The 17,628-nt window shown below is 38.7% G+C and overlaps 1 protein-coding gene across 1 annotated transcript in view; it reads right to left on the bottom strand.

The window, feature by feature from the left end:
* Window positions 1-17,628, bottom strand: part of ARHGAP15 (Rho GTPase activating protein 15) — a 339,350-nt gene that overhangs the window by 136,607 nt on the left and 185,115 nt on the right. The window contains exon 10 of the mRNA XM_074594484.1: window positions 5,003-5,125. Within this exon, the coding sequence (XP_074450585.1) occupies window positions 5,003-5,125 (123 nt within the window). The remainder of the gene's footprint in view (window positions 1-5,002; window positions 5,126-17,628) is intronic.

The following is a 17,628-nucleotide window of genomic DNA, read 5'->3' as shown; positions in this document are numbered from 1 at the left end:
TGTTTGAATGCTGGGAGGGAAATGGGGGAAAGGGAAGGAAAAGGCGAAATAAGAGGAAGGTACAGAGAGAGGGACAGTAGGCACCACAGCAGGGAATTTTTGGAAGGCGGAAGGGATGTGGGTGGAAAGGGCCATATTCTGAAAGGTGACTTCTTCTGGCTGCTCAATCTGTAGAGTCAGACATATTAAGTCAGACATTAAAATGATGCTGATCCCAGACTGGGCTCCAAATAACACCACGACGCTTTTACGATAAGTGGGCCAGGTCCTCAGCTGACTGAAGTCAGCGAGGTTGTCAACGGAGCTCCCCTGATTTATGCTAGCTGGGAGTATTGCCAGTCCTTTTAACTTGGAGATTTACTATATATCGTTGATCTGTGGTGGTCATCAATTTAAAAAAAAAAAAAATTACATTTGTGAATAGTTATTATTAAGTGGCATATGAGCTACCAGATTTGTTTCACATTCTCAGAAAAAGGGAAAATAGAGAAGACTGCAGACACTGGTCTCTTAAGAAATGATGGTGTTTTCCTGGGGACAAGAGCTCGTCTTGCCCAGATGAACTGGACAAATCCACCCCAGAATTTAAAGAGAGTGGGTCTGCCGTCGTCCACAAAACAAGTCTCTCAAAATGAGATATTTTAAAATTATATGAATTATATTTCTGACCATCATTTCAAAGCAAAAGAACCTCTCTGCCCAGTTTTTGGCCATCCACAGGGTTTGGGAAACCTACTTCCAAGTGTCCACGTAGTGGTCAAAGAAAGACAGAAATACCCTTGTGACCCACTGTCCCTGCAAGTGAAAGGAAACTTTTCCGAACATTCCCTAAGTTATTGTGGGCACCAGATCACTTGCTAAATTCCTGCATAACCCGGAATAATTACAGAACACACCCAAGGTAGGTCTTAATCTACTTTTTTTGGACTTCTCATGAGCATTACGCTCATTACGTTGAACTGCTCCATGGTCCATTGAGACGTATGAGACAATAAAGATGTTTTCCCTTGTCTGGAAATCAAATGGTTGGTGATCTCTGTGCTGCTATCTGCACAACCACCAACATATGCTGAGCCCTGTTCTATAGGCTATCAAGCCAAATCACAGCTAGTTCCTTTCACTAGCAATTGAGTCGCTTTTATTTTCATCTCGCAACAGTTGTAACCAGTCCAATTTTTATGCTGTTTTGGTTTTTGCCTTAACTTACGAAATAAATTCAATGAAGTTACTTTGGTGCCTAGCTTTTGGGGAAAAAAAATAAAAATCCACCCTCAAAAAAAATAGATTAATTTCTTGCCAGCTGCATAGCTGCATTTTCCTCATTTCCCACAGTGTCATTTATGTTAAGTTGTTACTCATGTTTTTTTACCATTTACTGGAACTGTATTTTGTGATAGTCTATTACCAACACAACCATCATAGCCTTAAAATCACAGTTTCACAGAAGCTTTTTTTTTTTTTTTTTTTTTTTTTTTGTGGGCTAGAAAGGCTCAGAAATCAGGAAGTTAGCAGGCCAATATCAAGTTGAAGGTTGGCAATTCATTTTGGGTAATATTAAATCATGACAAAGCTCAAACATAAAGATCAAAGTTCAATTATAGACTATAAAGTAGTTTTAAAAGAGAAGATTTATATATTATTTTTCTAGCATATTAGTGCAGATTCTGTAAATTCTGAGAATATTTCAGTCCCGAGGAACTGAGGACCCCTGCCCTAGCATATAAATTTGAGGGCAGTTATTTTCGAAATAACACTGTTAAAACGGCAGACATGGAACATGCCTCTTATTGACTATTTCTAGGTATGCGTGGATATATATGAACACATGTATGCACAGAGGCCCATGCACATTACACAAAAATACTGTATTACACATCATCTCGAAAATGATCCAAAATGCCTCTAGACCAAAGATATTTCGTGTCAGCATGAGTGAGATGGAACGAGAAGGACTAACGATCTTCATCAGGGCTCTCGGTGGGGCATGAAAAGCCCCAGTCCCCAGCCCATCGCAATGAATGCAGCCAATGTGCTCTTCCCATTCTGGCTTCTTTTACGCAGAAAACTAGAAAGCGAATGGGACAGCCATGGCAAAAATAAGTTTTAATCATGTAGAACGTTGGCGTGTCTTCATTTTCAGATGAACTTACAACTAACATTTACACGTTCGTCTGCTACGATCTCGTTTGATTATTATCTTCCTACTTCTTATTCTTCTCATTTGTTAACTACCTGCTTTATTTACTACATGGGCATTTCCTACATCCTACTTAAACCAAGTTTTGTTAAGAGTTAAATGACAATCACATAATTTCTAGATTTTCTGATAACAGTGTTGGCAGAACAAAGTACCCCAGGAGATCAAACTGCTATTTAATTTTGAAGCCCGTATTCCCAAATTTGGTTAATGTGGAGAAATGTGTCGAGTCTTCCGGCCAAGTGTGTACACATCAGTGACTAACAGAGCACAGGACTGTGTTTAAGTGAACTTACCACCTTAAAACGTATTTACTCATGACTATAATTTACGTGTTAAATTTATTGGAGTTTGGGTTCCAATGTGACATACAATGTAAAAAATCAATATAGATTTGAGAGCTTTATAGTGCCCCTGGCAAATATGAATAGCACTTGATGAAAAGTGAAGGTTTTCACAGCACCTACAGTGCCACTGCATTGGAGTAATTAACACCACACGCTTCACCGATATTTATATCAATTCTTCACTAGCACACAGAACAGCTCTTTGTCAGAAATTCGGTACCGTGATGTCCTGCAAGGCTTTAGACACACTTTTATTACGAGCCCCTATTTTAAGGGATTTACTATTCTGACAGAAGTATTTCCCTATGGGATAAAAGTTAGCATGCATGTTCTCAGAGCTGGAGGAATTTTTTCTTGTAAAAATTGGTTAACATTTTTTTCCCTTAAGAAACGAGCAAATAAATAGTTTTGAGAGGTTTCTGCAACCATTTAAGTCACCTTTAGAAAAATAAATAGATGCATCTTATAATACCAAATTTGGCAAGCTTTTCAGTTTTAATCTGGATGGTTGCATTTTGTGATTTAAAAATATTCTAATGTGAGCCTAAAAATTAACATTTAAAAGTGGTCTCTGTATAAGCAGTGCAACTGCATTTTCATAACATTTTAACAGATTAAGGGATAAACTCTGGTGAAGACAATGAAGGAACCTTATCAAATAAGCATTTCACATAGAATTACCGTAGATTGGAATTAAGCCGTGCTAACGAATCCTGCCTCATTTGCATGGCCAAAACCTAATCCTAATGAAACTTCATGGTAGATAACTAACATGTTTTCTTCATGGTAACATTAGTTTGGTAATAAAACCGTGCTGGGTACCAGTTCTGAATTACTGTGTCACAAATCACGCGTCTTCACTATCCATGGAAGAGTATCCCAGGTAGAACCAAGCTACGTTTACGAATCAAGAGCTTAATGCAACTGTAGCCAAGACCAAACGCATCAGGCTTTCCTGGAGAGATATATTAGAGGATGGATTTGAGTTATGCTAATGAATCTGGATTTGTTAGCAGGGATCACATCTGATCCCTAAGTAACACCGCAGGAGATTCATCAGCCACACTTTATTAAACTAAAAAAAAACAAACCACCCTTAAATCCAGAAATTAAAAGACTATAAATTACAGCTCTATTACTGTAATAACTGAAACAAACTAATATGATGCATTCAAATCCCACCCTCAACCCACAGCGTACTTCAAAGAGGCCAAACCCTCCGATGTGTTGAAATCAGACAGTACGAATGCGTAAGGACAGATCCTGAAAGTTTGGGGTGCGAGTGTGCACACCTCACACACACATATTTACGTATAAATGACATTTTTCTAAAGTCTCTGTGGCAGTTAGAAGCAGAAGCCCACCACTAAGGCACGTAATGATTCCATATAATGAAGACTTCCTTACAGTAAGCAACGTTGCACCGAACACTTCGGCATGTATCTAAGCCATAAGAAATGAATTAATAAAATCTTCTCCTTCTCTCCACACAGGGGCCCAGCTGGTGTTTAACCCTTGTGGCTGCTGTAGCTTTTGCTGTCTGGGGTCAATCTCTTGGCTCAAGACAGACAAGTTTAATACACATTAGCAACACCCCTTGCCATTTTTGACACACCACTGGAAAACTCACACTCCAGAGATTGACAGGGGCTGCTGGCAAAGTGCCTCCTTCTAGTCAATTTGCATGTGCACTTGTGGGTTTCACACATAATAATTTGGGAGTGCGTAAATTTTTAAAGCATTATTCCAGACAATATTTGAAAACGTGGCTTTGCTTGATTATTAGTGGTCAGAATGCTACTGCCTTCAAGTTAACTACCAGCTTCTTAGCAAAACTCTTGCTCCTTGGATAAACTAACACACACGTTTCATCGAAGAAATGTTTTTTTAAGGATATGTGAAAGTGATGGCTGACCAACTTAGCAGGAAATTGGAGGAGGAAGAAAATCACGGATTGAAAGCATTTATTACTCCCTGGCACGTATTTTAAATTGTTAAAAATGTATTTTGTTGGCGACCTTAAAAAATAACGGGAGAAGAGAGCGGAAAGTATCCCAGCCTACCCTAGAAAACAAATTAGCCAGCACAGCATCCGAAGTTCCTCTTTCGAATTCTAAAATATACAACTATATCAACGTTCTTTTCTTAAAAAGAAATGGAGTTGTGCAGCGTGTCGGTTTGCAATGTGTACGCTGCGTGCCTGTGTCGAGCGGGGGGGGGCTTCTACCACATGCACACCGACGCAGAAAAACTGAAGTAGTCGGATATCACAGAGAGATATGTAACAGCACGTTGACTTTCTCTTTACAGTTCAACAGCGTAACTTTTATGAGGTACAGCAACAACAGCATATCTAAGAAGTATTTGTCCAATGCACTTATTCATTTAACTGAGAATGGAAAATTCACCGGTGGATTTTTACTTTTTTCTCCAAAAAAGTATGTAAGACTGAACACACCTTTAATAAGTCCCTTGTCTTGCAATGTTTTCAAGGAGGGTCTTCGGGAGATGAACTTCTTTAATCTGCTTTTCACTCGGTTTCTGTCATTTGTGTCAGAGGCACTGTAGTTCAGTCTGAAAACTAAAGGAAATCAAAATAAATGATTCAGTGAAGTGATATTTTTAAACTAATAGTAGTTTGCTCGAATATCCTTAGAAAATAAGGGCCATAGCCACCCTAGTAAAATCATGCGGTAGGTCAGGATCGTAGCCGGTTGGACGGTGCAAAACATCTGATTGATACCCTTGTGAATAAACATGATGAGTTCACTCTGCTGGTTATTCACAGACTTGTATTATTTATTGCCCATAAGTATTTGGATGGCGACCAGTTTACTCATGAAATGTTCACGAATCCCACAAGTTTCACATGGATGATTTTTCAACTGAAACTCTGGACTCGAAGTGTGCTATGCACGATTAGCTCTACCCTACTTGTTATGAGAAAGGATGGATGGTTACACCACTAGTGAAGGACTGAATTCTCTTGCCAAGATGGATTAAGCGTTATATATATATTTAATGCAGTTATAGAAAACATGGCTATATGCCATGAAATGTGTGCAAGATGCATTAATTTATGGAAAGAAAAGTATTCCCGTCCTAATGATTATATCTTATTATATTTAGGCATTTACCAAACTGAGAAACATTTTGAGCTCAATTTATTCCTGCTCTGTGTCAAAAAGACATAGAACCCAGCTGCAGAATATCCCCTGGAGGAAGTTTCAAAGGCATAAATTTAACTTTTTCTCTGCTGAGGTGCTCACAGGGCACCATCATAGCCGTCAAAATAGGCGGCATTAGCAGGAAGGAGAAACTCAGCATGCTCCAGAAGCAGCAGCGATGCCATGGGAAGACCTTCTCCAAAGGTTTCCCTGAACAAGCGGATTTTTAAAGTTTTCTAACAAATTACCCGAGTCTCTCCATCCCTGAATAACCCTTGTGGTGTGTGCCGGGCGCTCTCACCCTGCCCGTTCCCCCAGATGCTGAGCAGGCCAATGGGGCAGCCAGAGCTCTACAGCCTTCCCTGGTGGGGACCTCCAGCTGAGAGAGGGGCGGCTCCTGCTTTCTGGGGAAAGAACAGCTTTCCGTCTTCTCTTGAAAATCATTCAATCAATCAATCCACCAAAACACAGTATTCTCCACAAGCTGAACTCACAGGAGCTGGTCCGTTGTCCCTTGACAGAATTTCTAAATAGCACCCTGGATAATTTAGCTGCGGTTACAGAGATGCTCCCTAATACCTGCATCCAGATTGACTCTCTCCTACAATGCAGTGATCTTCATATAGAGGACCCAAGGGAAAAGAGAGAGCAAAAATATAATTATGATCAATATTACCGGGCTATTTTGTAGCAAGAAGTTTTGCATAAGTTATAAACAGAACCAGAATGTTTAAAGGTGCGCAACTATAAAACAATGGCACGCTAAAATAACTGGTTAAGCAACAGTAACAACCCTGGAATATTGTGGTTTACATTACAAATCTGATTTTAACAGCCAAACTTATAAAATGGTTTACGCTTTGCTGTTGTCAAGGGAGAAAAACTTGCCAAATTGTTCATTTTAAGTAAATAGAACATAGCCAATTAAGGAAAGCAATATTTAAACACATGCCTACGATGATCAGAGCATAGTTTGCTTCTGATTTCACTACTGATTTTAACAGAAGAGTGCTCCATTTTCCCACAGCACTAAAATGACCCCACACATACTTCCACAAACTAGTAATCACACAGGACAAATAAAAGGACACTTTACTGGAAAATACACAGCTTGGTACAATAATCCATCACTTATGAAAAATAGAATTCACATTTTTTTAATGGTAGCATTCTTGGAGTGATGTATCATAGAATATAAAGATTAGCATTCAATTGATGGTTGGTGCTTTTTTAACATTATAGTGGAGGACTTTTTGTTCGGAATTGAGCAATCCTTGGCAGGGACAAGCTAAAATTCCAAGTCACTTGGCTGTGCTATAAAAAGAACAACAAATGGATGTTTCTAATTCTGCATCTTAATGGTACTTTGAAACAGTGAAGTGAATTGTATTTAGTTTGGGGACTCTCTTGTTGCTTAGGGTCATTCTGTCCATGGCGATTCATGTTTAGGTTTGCTTTTTCCTGACTTACAGTGAAGCTTCCCCCGTGCAAATGATGCAGGAGTGAAAACATCTCTTAAGTCACTTAAGATGCAACATTTCCCGTTCTGCAGGACTCCGAAGCCCTTTATGCCCGCTTGAACTACACGCTTAGCTCTGAGTATACGCCAGATTTGCAAAGATATTCTACCTGAAGTGAATGTGGTGACACCATGAATGGTAGCATAGGGGACCTGTGACTTGACAGCAGGGTAAAGATCCCTCTGCTTAGAAAGGTGCATTAACCCAACTGGAAGTTTTGTACCTGCAACAGCAATTATGGTGTTAAAACTACATCTAGAGGTAGGAATAATTATTGTCATGGATACTTTTGTGTGTTCATGTTGAACTGTACGGCACAGAGTTAAAAACAGCAGCAAAGCTAATTTTGATGAATTTCTTATTTTATTGTATTAAATGTGTGTGAGTCACCAGAGGGAAACTCCAAGCCTCACAGAAATTCAAGGGTTTAGATAGCATGTTCCAAAACCCAGCTTAGCCAGAAATATTCTTGTTGGGATCTCATTTAGAAATATTCATTCCTTTGCCAAACCATTCTTCTCGCGATATCCCCACATTAAAATGACTTTGCTATTATATTTGGAAATACAAAGAGGACCAAATGTTATGTCCAAGTGAAAAAAAAAATAATTAGTTATAAAACTCAAAAACCACAATAAATATTTTTTGGACTACCTTCCTTTTTAAATTTAAGGTTCTGGATTTGGCCAGAAGAATCCTTCACGGAAGAGAGCCAGCAAACTTCAAACAACTTTAAAAAAGCGGAAAGCAGTTCCATACAGAAGTAAAACAGGATACTTAAGGATCTAAGTATAAAACAGGAAATAAAATCTATTGCTTGTTCTACTGTATGGCCCCTGGCATTAACTGCATAGGTGTGACATTTGATTCATTGTACTGAATATAAACGCCTATCCTCAATTTCTGAAGCTAATCACACTGCCATATCCACACAAATGCTTCAAGACCAACACAGAAGAGAAGGATAACTTCCCTCCCTTTGCACAGACTCTTCAATTAAGTATTTCTTGTGTCGCGCAAAGAGCTCCTGAGACAGAAAAAGGAAACAGGTACTTGCTCTTGCTGGGCCTTTTAGAACACCTGTAGAGGGGAACCCAACAGAGTCCAGTATTATGTTAAATTTCTTCTGTTAGTGCAACTGGGTGCAAGGACACTTCAACCCAGCAGCAAAAACATAGCCTGAATACTGGCTGACTTTCCCGTTTGGCTGGCAATAACGTTGGACCCTCAGATCTAGAAAAACATTTCTGATGACTGAGGTCACTTTATTCGGCCTCTATTTATTCCACAGGTGGGAAAGGTGTGAATGGAAAAACGGGGAAAATGGAAAGAATGAAAAGACCTTTTCCTCAATTTGTTCTAGAATTAAGCTATATTAAATCACAACAGCTCGTCACATTAGGGAAGTGTAATACAGATTGGGCACAAAAAGAAAATAGCATAAACACATCATTGGGCATAAAAGAAAGAACACAGCATTGGCCCCTAACGTTGATAGCACTGTATTAACATCGTGCTGAATAAGGAAGGACACCTATAGAATAAACTCTCTGCAAAAAAACTGCACCAAGAAAAAACTCACCTGTCTTTTTCTGGGCCTACACAAATCCTCTGAATACTTATTCAATGTCACAACTCTAGCCTTAATATTCCTAATAACATATAAAATCTAGGAGTATCATGCAAAAACACAAAATAAAATCTGTCCAAGAGCTTTTACACAAGATAGGTGGAAGGAAAGAATGAATTCATTACCCCCAAATCACACAGTTCTGCAGAAATAGTGCCTTCAGAGTCAAGGGAAGTTTTGAGATGTACAGATGAAGAATTGCTTACTATAATTTAATGCACTAAATTATATATATAGTGCAATGAGAGTAAACATCCTGTAATTTAAGCAGAATTAAGCAGTGGCTAACATATTTGCAAGGTGAAGGCACAAAAGCCTTTCTCCAGGGTTTTGGCATGGCCACAACTAAAAGGACCAGGCAAGGCTCTACCCTTTCCAGGGCAAGGATCAAAATTTTTCTGTGATTACTTTCTGTGAATTCCATCATGTACCCAGACAATATATTTCTAGAAGACTGTTTTTCATGGGTGTGATGTTCTGGGCAGCGCCTGAATGATTCAGGAAGTGAAATGTTTTAATATGTTCTAAAAAACTCCATATTTTAATGGCAAGATTTTGTAACTCCATATAACGTGATCTCACATTCCTTCCAATGACTTTTATTTCACTCTTAATTTACAAAACATTTATACATAATCCCAAGGGTTTACCTATGATTAATTCCTGCCAGGTTCAGTATATCTGAACACTTCTAATGTGTTGAAAGCATTGGTTTTTGAAGAACTATCCATTAATGACTTTCTGAACTGTGACAATGGATATTGACAGTGCTTGTCAGACTAAAGCACTATTGATTCTCTCACATCATGTGTATAGCAAAACCAATTTCTTCCAAGTACCTCTTCCTAACTGAAATACATTATTATGGGGCCTATCTGTTTATTATAACACCCAAAATTATCGTATGTAATTCATCTGGATGGGAAGGGCTCATACAGAATGAAGAGCAGCAATGGGAGTGAACAAGGCACCAAGAGATTCAAATAGCTTTACTTCGGTACCTTCTCTTCCATTAGCTTTGTTCTGCAGGAAAAAAACAAACACAACTAGTCTGGACTATGCAATGGTTTTTTTTTAATAGTCTTGAGGACTTCAAAATTTTGGGAAGTTCTTAGAAATGGAGATGACTTGTAGTATAATGGTAACACCCATAAACTGAGATTTAATAATTCTTTTCCCAAGCAATACTGAAAGTGACGAGCTTGACTATTCAAAATACAGAATACACTGATCAAAATCCTAGCTGCAACTTTTAAAAATACACGTGAACAGATCCACGGACTGAACTGTGATCTCTGATGTCTTAAACAAATAATTTTCTTAAGTGCTTTACAGATTCATATCCAGAGTCCTCAGCAGCATCTTGCAGGACTGAATCAAAGCAGACATGGTAAAAGGGGAGGTAGAAGTAGGTCTCTATGACTTTGGGTAATGAACGTGCCGGTCTAACAGCAGAACTATCACATATGTGTGAAAATATTAATTTAAAGGAATTAATTAGTTAATTAATTAATTTCAAGTGATGGGAATGCTTAATTGCCGAGTGTCTCATCCTCTTGAAGAAATATATCTTAACATGCAGAGGCATATGACTGCCTACATTCCAAGAGACACTGTAATTTAAGAATATATAATGACTCATGACTTTAAGTTTTATTGGATTTCATTGGAACTCGGGATTCAACATTTTATTAGATTTTTTGGTCTGTAACGGATGTGAAACCACTATTAGTCCTTAAAGGAACAAGTAACATGCATTACCGCCTGGATAAATGGTCAGTTCTTCAACCAGCATCAAAGTTCTGAGAGTGACAAAACCAAGTTCCTGCCCCCTTCCTTTTCTTTGCGATGCTCTGAGGTGGAGTCATTAAAGTCTGCTCACTAAGGAAAATGAGTTCACTTCGCCTGCTTTATTGAGCTAAGGACTTTTGATGGTCATCCTCTTCTATCCCTTAGTGAAATTCAGGTCTTATGAGTTATCCCCATGCTACGATTACTATATCCTTTTTGTAAAAGAGTAAAATGAGAGGCAGATACCTGGTTTCCTTAAAGGCACTAGACAAATGATTGGTGGGGAAAATGAAGGAATCAGGCATTACCTCTAATCCCTATGTTTATGATAAACTTTAAAATTACCGATTTTATAACTACAGAGCATAGACCCAAGAGCTGCAGCATCAGGTGACAGAATGGGTATCACCGGCCAGGAGGTGGTAGGAAGATTTTCTTCACGTGGGCACCAAAGGACCTGAAGACATTCAGGTTTATGGTCTTAAAACAGATATTTGCCACAGCAAGTATCTCCGCATTTACAAATGCTTATGGAGCAAGCTCAGAAATAAACAATGGGAAACATAAAACATGCGCAAATAACTTTTCTGTAATATGACAGCGTAACAACTTAAGTGCTCAGTAGTGTCATTACACTTTGTGAAATTTGTGTGCATTAGCAGTAAAGATTCAACAAAATGACTATATAATTCATATTTTGCATCATGTTCTTATGCATATAAACTTTTTAAAAATATTGTCCCCCACTTATAATAAATGGAAATAAATGAATAGCGTGTTAAATATCACTGCATGCTTACGTGGTGAAACAAACCGGCTCTCTCCACACAGCTTTTCTTAGTGGTATTTGTACCATAACTATTTAGAAAAGTAAAGCAATATTTCTGAGTATGTATTGGATTTATAAAGGGAGATCATACCAAACTAACCCGATATCTTTCTTTAATAAAATAAATGGGATTATTTTTTTTTTTTTAGAAAAGGAAGGTGCAATAGACCAAATCTATCTGGACTTCAGTTGTGCATTTGATATGATGACAAACGGAAAATTATTAGTTAAACTAGAGAAGACGTAGAGAATCAAAACAACAACTGTGAAGTGACTAAATAAGGTATTAAAATGAGCTTTGTTGAAAGGAGAACTACTGTATTGAAGGAAAGTTACCAGTGCAAGTCCTTAAATATTCTTGGAACCGATCTTTGCTCTTTCATTACTGACTTCAACAGAAAAAGTAGAAGCATTCACAAAATACTTGTTGGTGACTCAAGGCTGGGAAGCATCATCAGTTCAGACAAGAATCGGGATATCAGACAAAATCTTAGTGGCTTTAAGACTAGCAGATGGAGAAACCAGAGTAGACCTAATACTACCCAATGCATGGTCAGAGAAGGATTAATACAAAACATTTCTCTCGCATGAGTGTGCAACCTGGGATGCCCATGTGCAAGAAGGGACTTCATGCTAGAGAACGTGCAGGCAGTGGCCCTGAGAAATACCAGGAGAACGGGTTGCGGAGCTTTCGAAAGCAGACGGGGAGCTTGGCACATTTGGCCAGCTAGAAAATGGCTGAGAAAGGCTGTGATTGTTCTCTACGACTTTGCCGGTGGGGGTGGGAAAAGGAGCAGAAGACGAGAAGAGGACAGCAGGGAGGGAGAAGAGCTGTTTAAACTGAAGAACAATGTTGGCACAAGAATAAATGAGTATAAACTGGCCATAATATGAAGTTCTAAAACACCCTTTCAAAGAAGTCGTGGTGGCAAATAAAACTAAAAGAATTTAAGATGAAGCTTAATGAATTTATGAAAGGGGACAGAGAACACGGTACCTTGTGACAGGAGGGACTGGACTAGATCACCCAGGACATGCCAACTCTTTCTTTCCACAATTTTTTTGGTATTGTCACAATATTAGAAATACACACTTAACTTGAATATGAAAACCACAATGCCAGAAATCAATGGGTTCATTTTATTCATACAGCATGACCAGTTTATGTTCATCTAATGTAAAACATGTGGGACTTGGATGAAATCTGCTGCAGTACACAAAGTCAGACTACTCAGGCTCTCGGAAGAGAGAGTAGAGTGTGCTTGGGAAAGGGAAACCGGTCTCTCCGAGTCCGCGTCAGGGATTAGGACTCTTGACACAGTCTCTTTGCAAAAAGCTGCAGTCTTTTTGTCCCCCGTGCACCGGGGAGGGCAGTTTTGTATGAGCACAGATCATTGAGGACTCATCTGATCTCGAGCCTCCTTCGGCAGCTGATTTCTATAAATCTGCAGGTAGAGTGACCAGGTGAATATGGGCAAAAGTCAGGAGCGTGATGGTAATGCTTTTTGCATTTGGGGTACTTCTCCCCTTTAGAGACGGTCAGTAAAATTCCCAGGAAAATACTCAATAACTTGGGTGGTCTAACACATGGGAGCTGAAGAGTGGCCCTGCCCTTCACTACCTGGGTGACTCAGTGCTCTCCTCTTCCAGTGTTTGCAGCCATACAGTCTCATCCCACTCATACAAAATATGACAGTTATAAGGGAAAAAATGGCAATATTCGAATTAATGACTTTTGAAGTTGACATATATAACAGAAAAATATTATTTAAGCAGACTTCCCAAAAGAAAACAAATACGCAATTAAGTTTGTGGAAGACAGAGCAAGGAACTGAAGACTATTTGCAGATCAAGTTGAACAAGTGATTTACAACAAGTAATGCATTCAGGGTTTTTTAGAATATGGAATTCTGTTTGTTTTCTCCTGTTGTTGAATAAATGTCAATAACTTTCAAGTCTTTATACTTACCTCCTGACCGAGTTAGTCTAAAAAAAAACCCCTTTTCAACATTTTGCAAATAATATGAATAGTCATCACTTACACTAAATTGCTCAGACAAAAGGACAAGAAAATTATATGGTTCCTCTTTCTACCAGGAGCACCAGATAAACTGTTTTATGCCAAAAGAAAACCCTTCCAAGTGGCTGGGTACTGCTGGCCATGGGTGCGCTTTTAACTTCAAAACCTACATATAATTCTGCCTTATGCTTTCAAAAACAAACTAATTATCTGTCGACAACACAAGAGACTTGGCGTTGCTGTATTTATATCACCCTTGTTAAGAGTCACACAAATGATTCATGTATTTAAATTTAGACATGTGCTTGGATACCTTGTTGAATCTTTTATTCAGATCCGATCTTATGGGACCTTTCCAGAAAGAATATCATACCAAAGAATTTTCTTTTTATTGAGAATCTTACCGATTATATTTTGCACTCCTAAATCTAAAAAGTAAATTATTTTAAATTTTAATTATATTTCCATTGCACACAGCCTCCAATTATATTCATAACTTTATGTTTTTTGACCCATGATGAACTTCTAATGGTTCTCATACAATAAAGGGTAGAATTAATTCTTAGTGCATAGGTTATGAAAACCAACATGTTAAAATTGTTTATTTCCAATGAGAAATGGTAGTGACACTCATCTGTATATTTGTTGTTTCAAACCACTAGAGTTCCACTATATTTTTCTCTTTTAATACAGTAAGTTTAATACTTTCCAGTGAATGTAGATGTGATATTTTATGAAGCAGAAAGGCGCACCCATTACCTTTAAAGTAATCAAAAAATATCTAGCCAAAGATCTGAAATCCATTTGCTGTACTCTTTTTATATGTCAACTCTACTTTATCAAATTATCCCTACCTCAATTAAACCATTAGAGTAAGTATAACTGAACGAACGGTCACCGATGAGCTCATTTTTATTAAGAATAAGTCAATGGATTTAAGAATACTTTGTATTTCTTACCTGAAGTGAAAGTTTTGGTAAGAATCTCCAACATCTATATGCACATAAATATAAACCTTAGACAAAGTGACCTTTAGTGCCGTCAATTTCATTTTGTATTTCTATATAAATCATTTCAGTTTGTTAAAAGACAATTGCTTTTCAACCCTTTCAGCAGTTACAGCTCTTTCCTTACAAGGTAGTGCAAGAGTTACACTGCGAGGACACAGGAAAGACTTCCACTGAAGGTGCTTTAGGGTCTGCCTAAAATGAACATAAAACCACGAAGCAGACCAAACGCAGGCTGTGGCTTTTATGTGAGCCTACCCTGTGGAGGCTGTTGGTGCCTTGTGAGAGATGCCGTGGGTCGGCCTCTTTCTTGGGCTGAGACGGGGTAATTACAGGAGGAAAAGGAAAGCCCAGAACGAAGCTATTGGTATATTTTGCCATGTATCATGTTATAATAGTTTATGTTGTACATTTGACTGCTTACCTGAAAGCTCTGATTCCAGTATGGGGTCTTTTAGCATTGACTTTATGAGAACTTGGTCTTCTAATAAAATCAGCTCATACAGTTCAGTTGTCTAACAGCAGATAGAAATTATACGTTGTTCTCTCTTCCTTGCGCTACCAAGCTCAGCTTTGGACAAGGTGCAAGGTGGTCTGGAAACATCTCTTCTGGCTTTCCGCAGCACCCAGCCACCCTCCCTACACTCTGATGGTGGCTCCTTCTCATCACAGAGGCAGCATGAGGGCAAGATCTGGGTCAGTGCGGTTATGATGGGAGTCCAAAGAGGACACACAGATGTGGTCACCTGAAGGCATGAGTAACTTGGACCCCAGAAATGAACATGTCCTACATTGCTAGTGCAATGAGCTTGCTGCAGCAGGTAGCTGGGACCCCAAGTCCGCCTGGCCCTTGGAGGAGGATACCTCCAGAGATACTGCAGGACATGTGGTGACACTTAGTACTTCATCCGGTCTCCAGAACAGCTGCACTGGAACAAGCTGCCTGACCAGGCAAATAATTACTATATATCACAATCTTTTCCTGAAATAAAACCAGACCAGTCATCACAACAACTCTGAGACACTTCGATCAGCTACATGTGGGGTTTGCATGGGTGCACTGACCCTGTGTTTAACCAGCCATGGTTAAAACTCAGACAAAATGTTAAAAAGATACAATAGAAGACTGTTTTAGCTTTAAAATTAATGTTCCAGCTGACAAACTGCACAGGGACTTAACCTACTTTAGAACATATTTAATAGCATAATTTAGTCTCTAAAAAGAAAAGCAAAATAACTAATGATGGACAAATTTAGAGGTCGAATCTAGTTCAGATAAACATTCAAAAGTTCAGATGTTTAACCAAACCTTATCTTGTCCATGAAAAGCCTCAACTGAAGAGCTCTATCAAATATAAGCAAAGCACAGAAGATTGTGGAAACTTTTCCTTACAGAAGGAAAACGATTATCAGGAACCAGCACCTTATTGCAACACTCACGTGTTAAGCAGTTAAGCATCAAAGCAAAAGCAAAACATTTTCAGAAAACTGCTTCATGGAAGTAGTAATATTTGGATGAAATCCAATACAGAGCAAAGAAAATAATATTAAGGGGAAAGATAATACAAATGCAATTAGACTATCGACCAATAAAACTTAATCTATGCTTGATAGTTGAAACCTTCCAAGCTTAGAGAGAGTAAGGAAACTGGAGATCAGAGGACTCTGCCTTTTGAAGTCTTGCTGTCCAGATCCTGGGGACCATTATCTAGCTGAGTATTTTAAAGACGTTATGAATATTCTGTCACAGAATTAGAAAGTTTTATTATTACGAACGACCTGTAACTTGAGCAGGGACAGCTACGGATGAATTCCAAGTAAACAATTGTTTGGAAAAGGTGAATTCTGCTAACTTAGTTTTCTGGTCTAAAACCCGCAAAATAAAAGGTGTGTTTTTAAAGAACATTTTCGCTGTGGGTTATTAATAACAGAACGTGTAACTCTAATGGATCCTCTCCGTCCTCACATTCACCAATTACAAATAATTTTTTAAAAAGTGTACCAGTTGAGATGAGACCACTGCCGTGTCTTGCCCGGCACCATTTCTCATGCAGCAGAAAATATCTGCTACAGTACCCCAGAGGAAAGCAAAATTCAGACAAATGATGCAGCAAACCAATGGAGTTTCAGGATCCTTTCGTTTTCTTTCCCTTTTTCCATGTCACCACCTTGACTCCTATCTGCCGTAGCCTGTCCCTCACCTTTTCTTCTATCTCCACCCGTCAAGCCACTTGGGCAATTAACAGAAAAATTTACTTTTCTCATAATTGAACCCCAAATTCAACCTATCAGATGTCCCAAATCTGAAACCTAGAAAAAGATTTTTTAAGCAAGACAAACTTTCAGTTCAGAAATTCCTAATGTGTAACTTACATTAAGAGCAAAGTTGCAACAATAAATCAAGTATCCCACTGTTTGTAATTGTGCCTTAATATCAGTACTACCCTTGATCCATCATACTCATAGAATCATAGAAACCATAGAATCATAGAATGGGTTGGGTTCAAGGGACCTTAAAGATCATCTAGCTCCAACCCCCTGCCCTGGGCAGGGACACCTCCCACCAGACCAGGCTGCTCAGAGCCCCATCCAGCCTGGCCTTGAACACCTTCAGGGATGGGGCAGCCACAGCTTCCCTGAGCAACCTGTTCCAGTGTCTCACGACGCTCACAGTGAAGAATTTCTTCCTAATATCTAATCTAAATCTCCCCTTTTTCAGTTTAAAACTGTTGCCCTTCCTCCTATCACTACACTCCCTGATCAAGAGTCCCTCCCCATCTTTCCTGTAGGCCCCCTTTAAGTACTGAAAGGGGCTATAAGATCTCCCCAGAGCCTTCTCTTCTCCAGGCTGAACAAATGATCTCAATGATCTTCCGATAACATTGTATAACAGTTCAGGTATTACAGTGTTTTCATTATTTCTCCATTAACTTTTAGTGCTATGTTTTGATTTTCATTCAAGCACGTCAACTGAAATGCCTTCATACGAAGAAAGGAAGGTAGGAGCATTACAGCACCCTAAAATAATCATCTTTCATTTTATGTAGACAGGACAGATACTATACACGTGTTTTCACACAATAATATATACAAACCTTATTTTTGCAGGAACAGAATTTT

This window comes from Larus michahellis, chromosome 7 (assembly GCF_964199755.1).
Source record: "Larus michahellis chromosome 7, bLarMic1.1, whole genome shotgun sequence".
Classification (NCBI taxonomy): domain Eukaryota; kingdom Metazoa; phylum Chordata; class Aves; order Charadriiformes; family Laridae; genus Larus; species Larus michahellis.
Note: the sequence above shows the minus strand (reverse complement) of the source record. Positions and strands in the feature narration are given on the sequence as shown.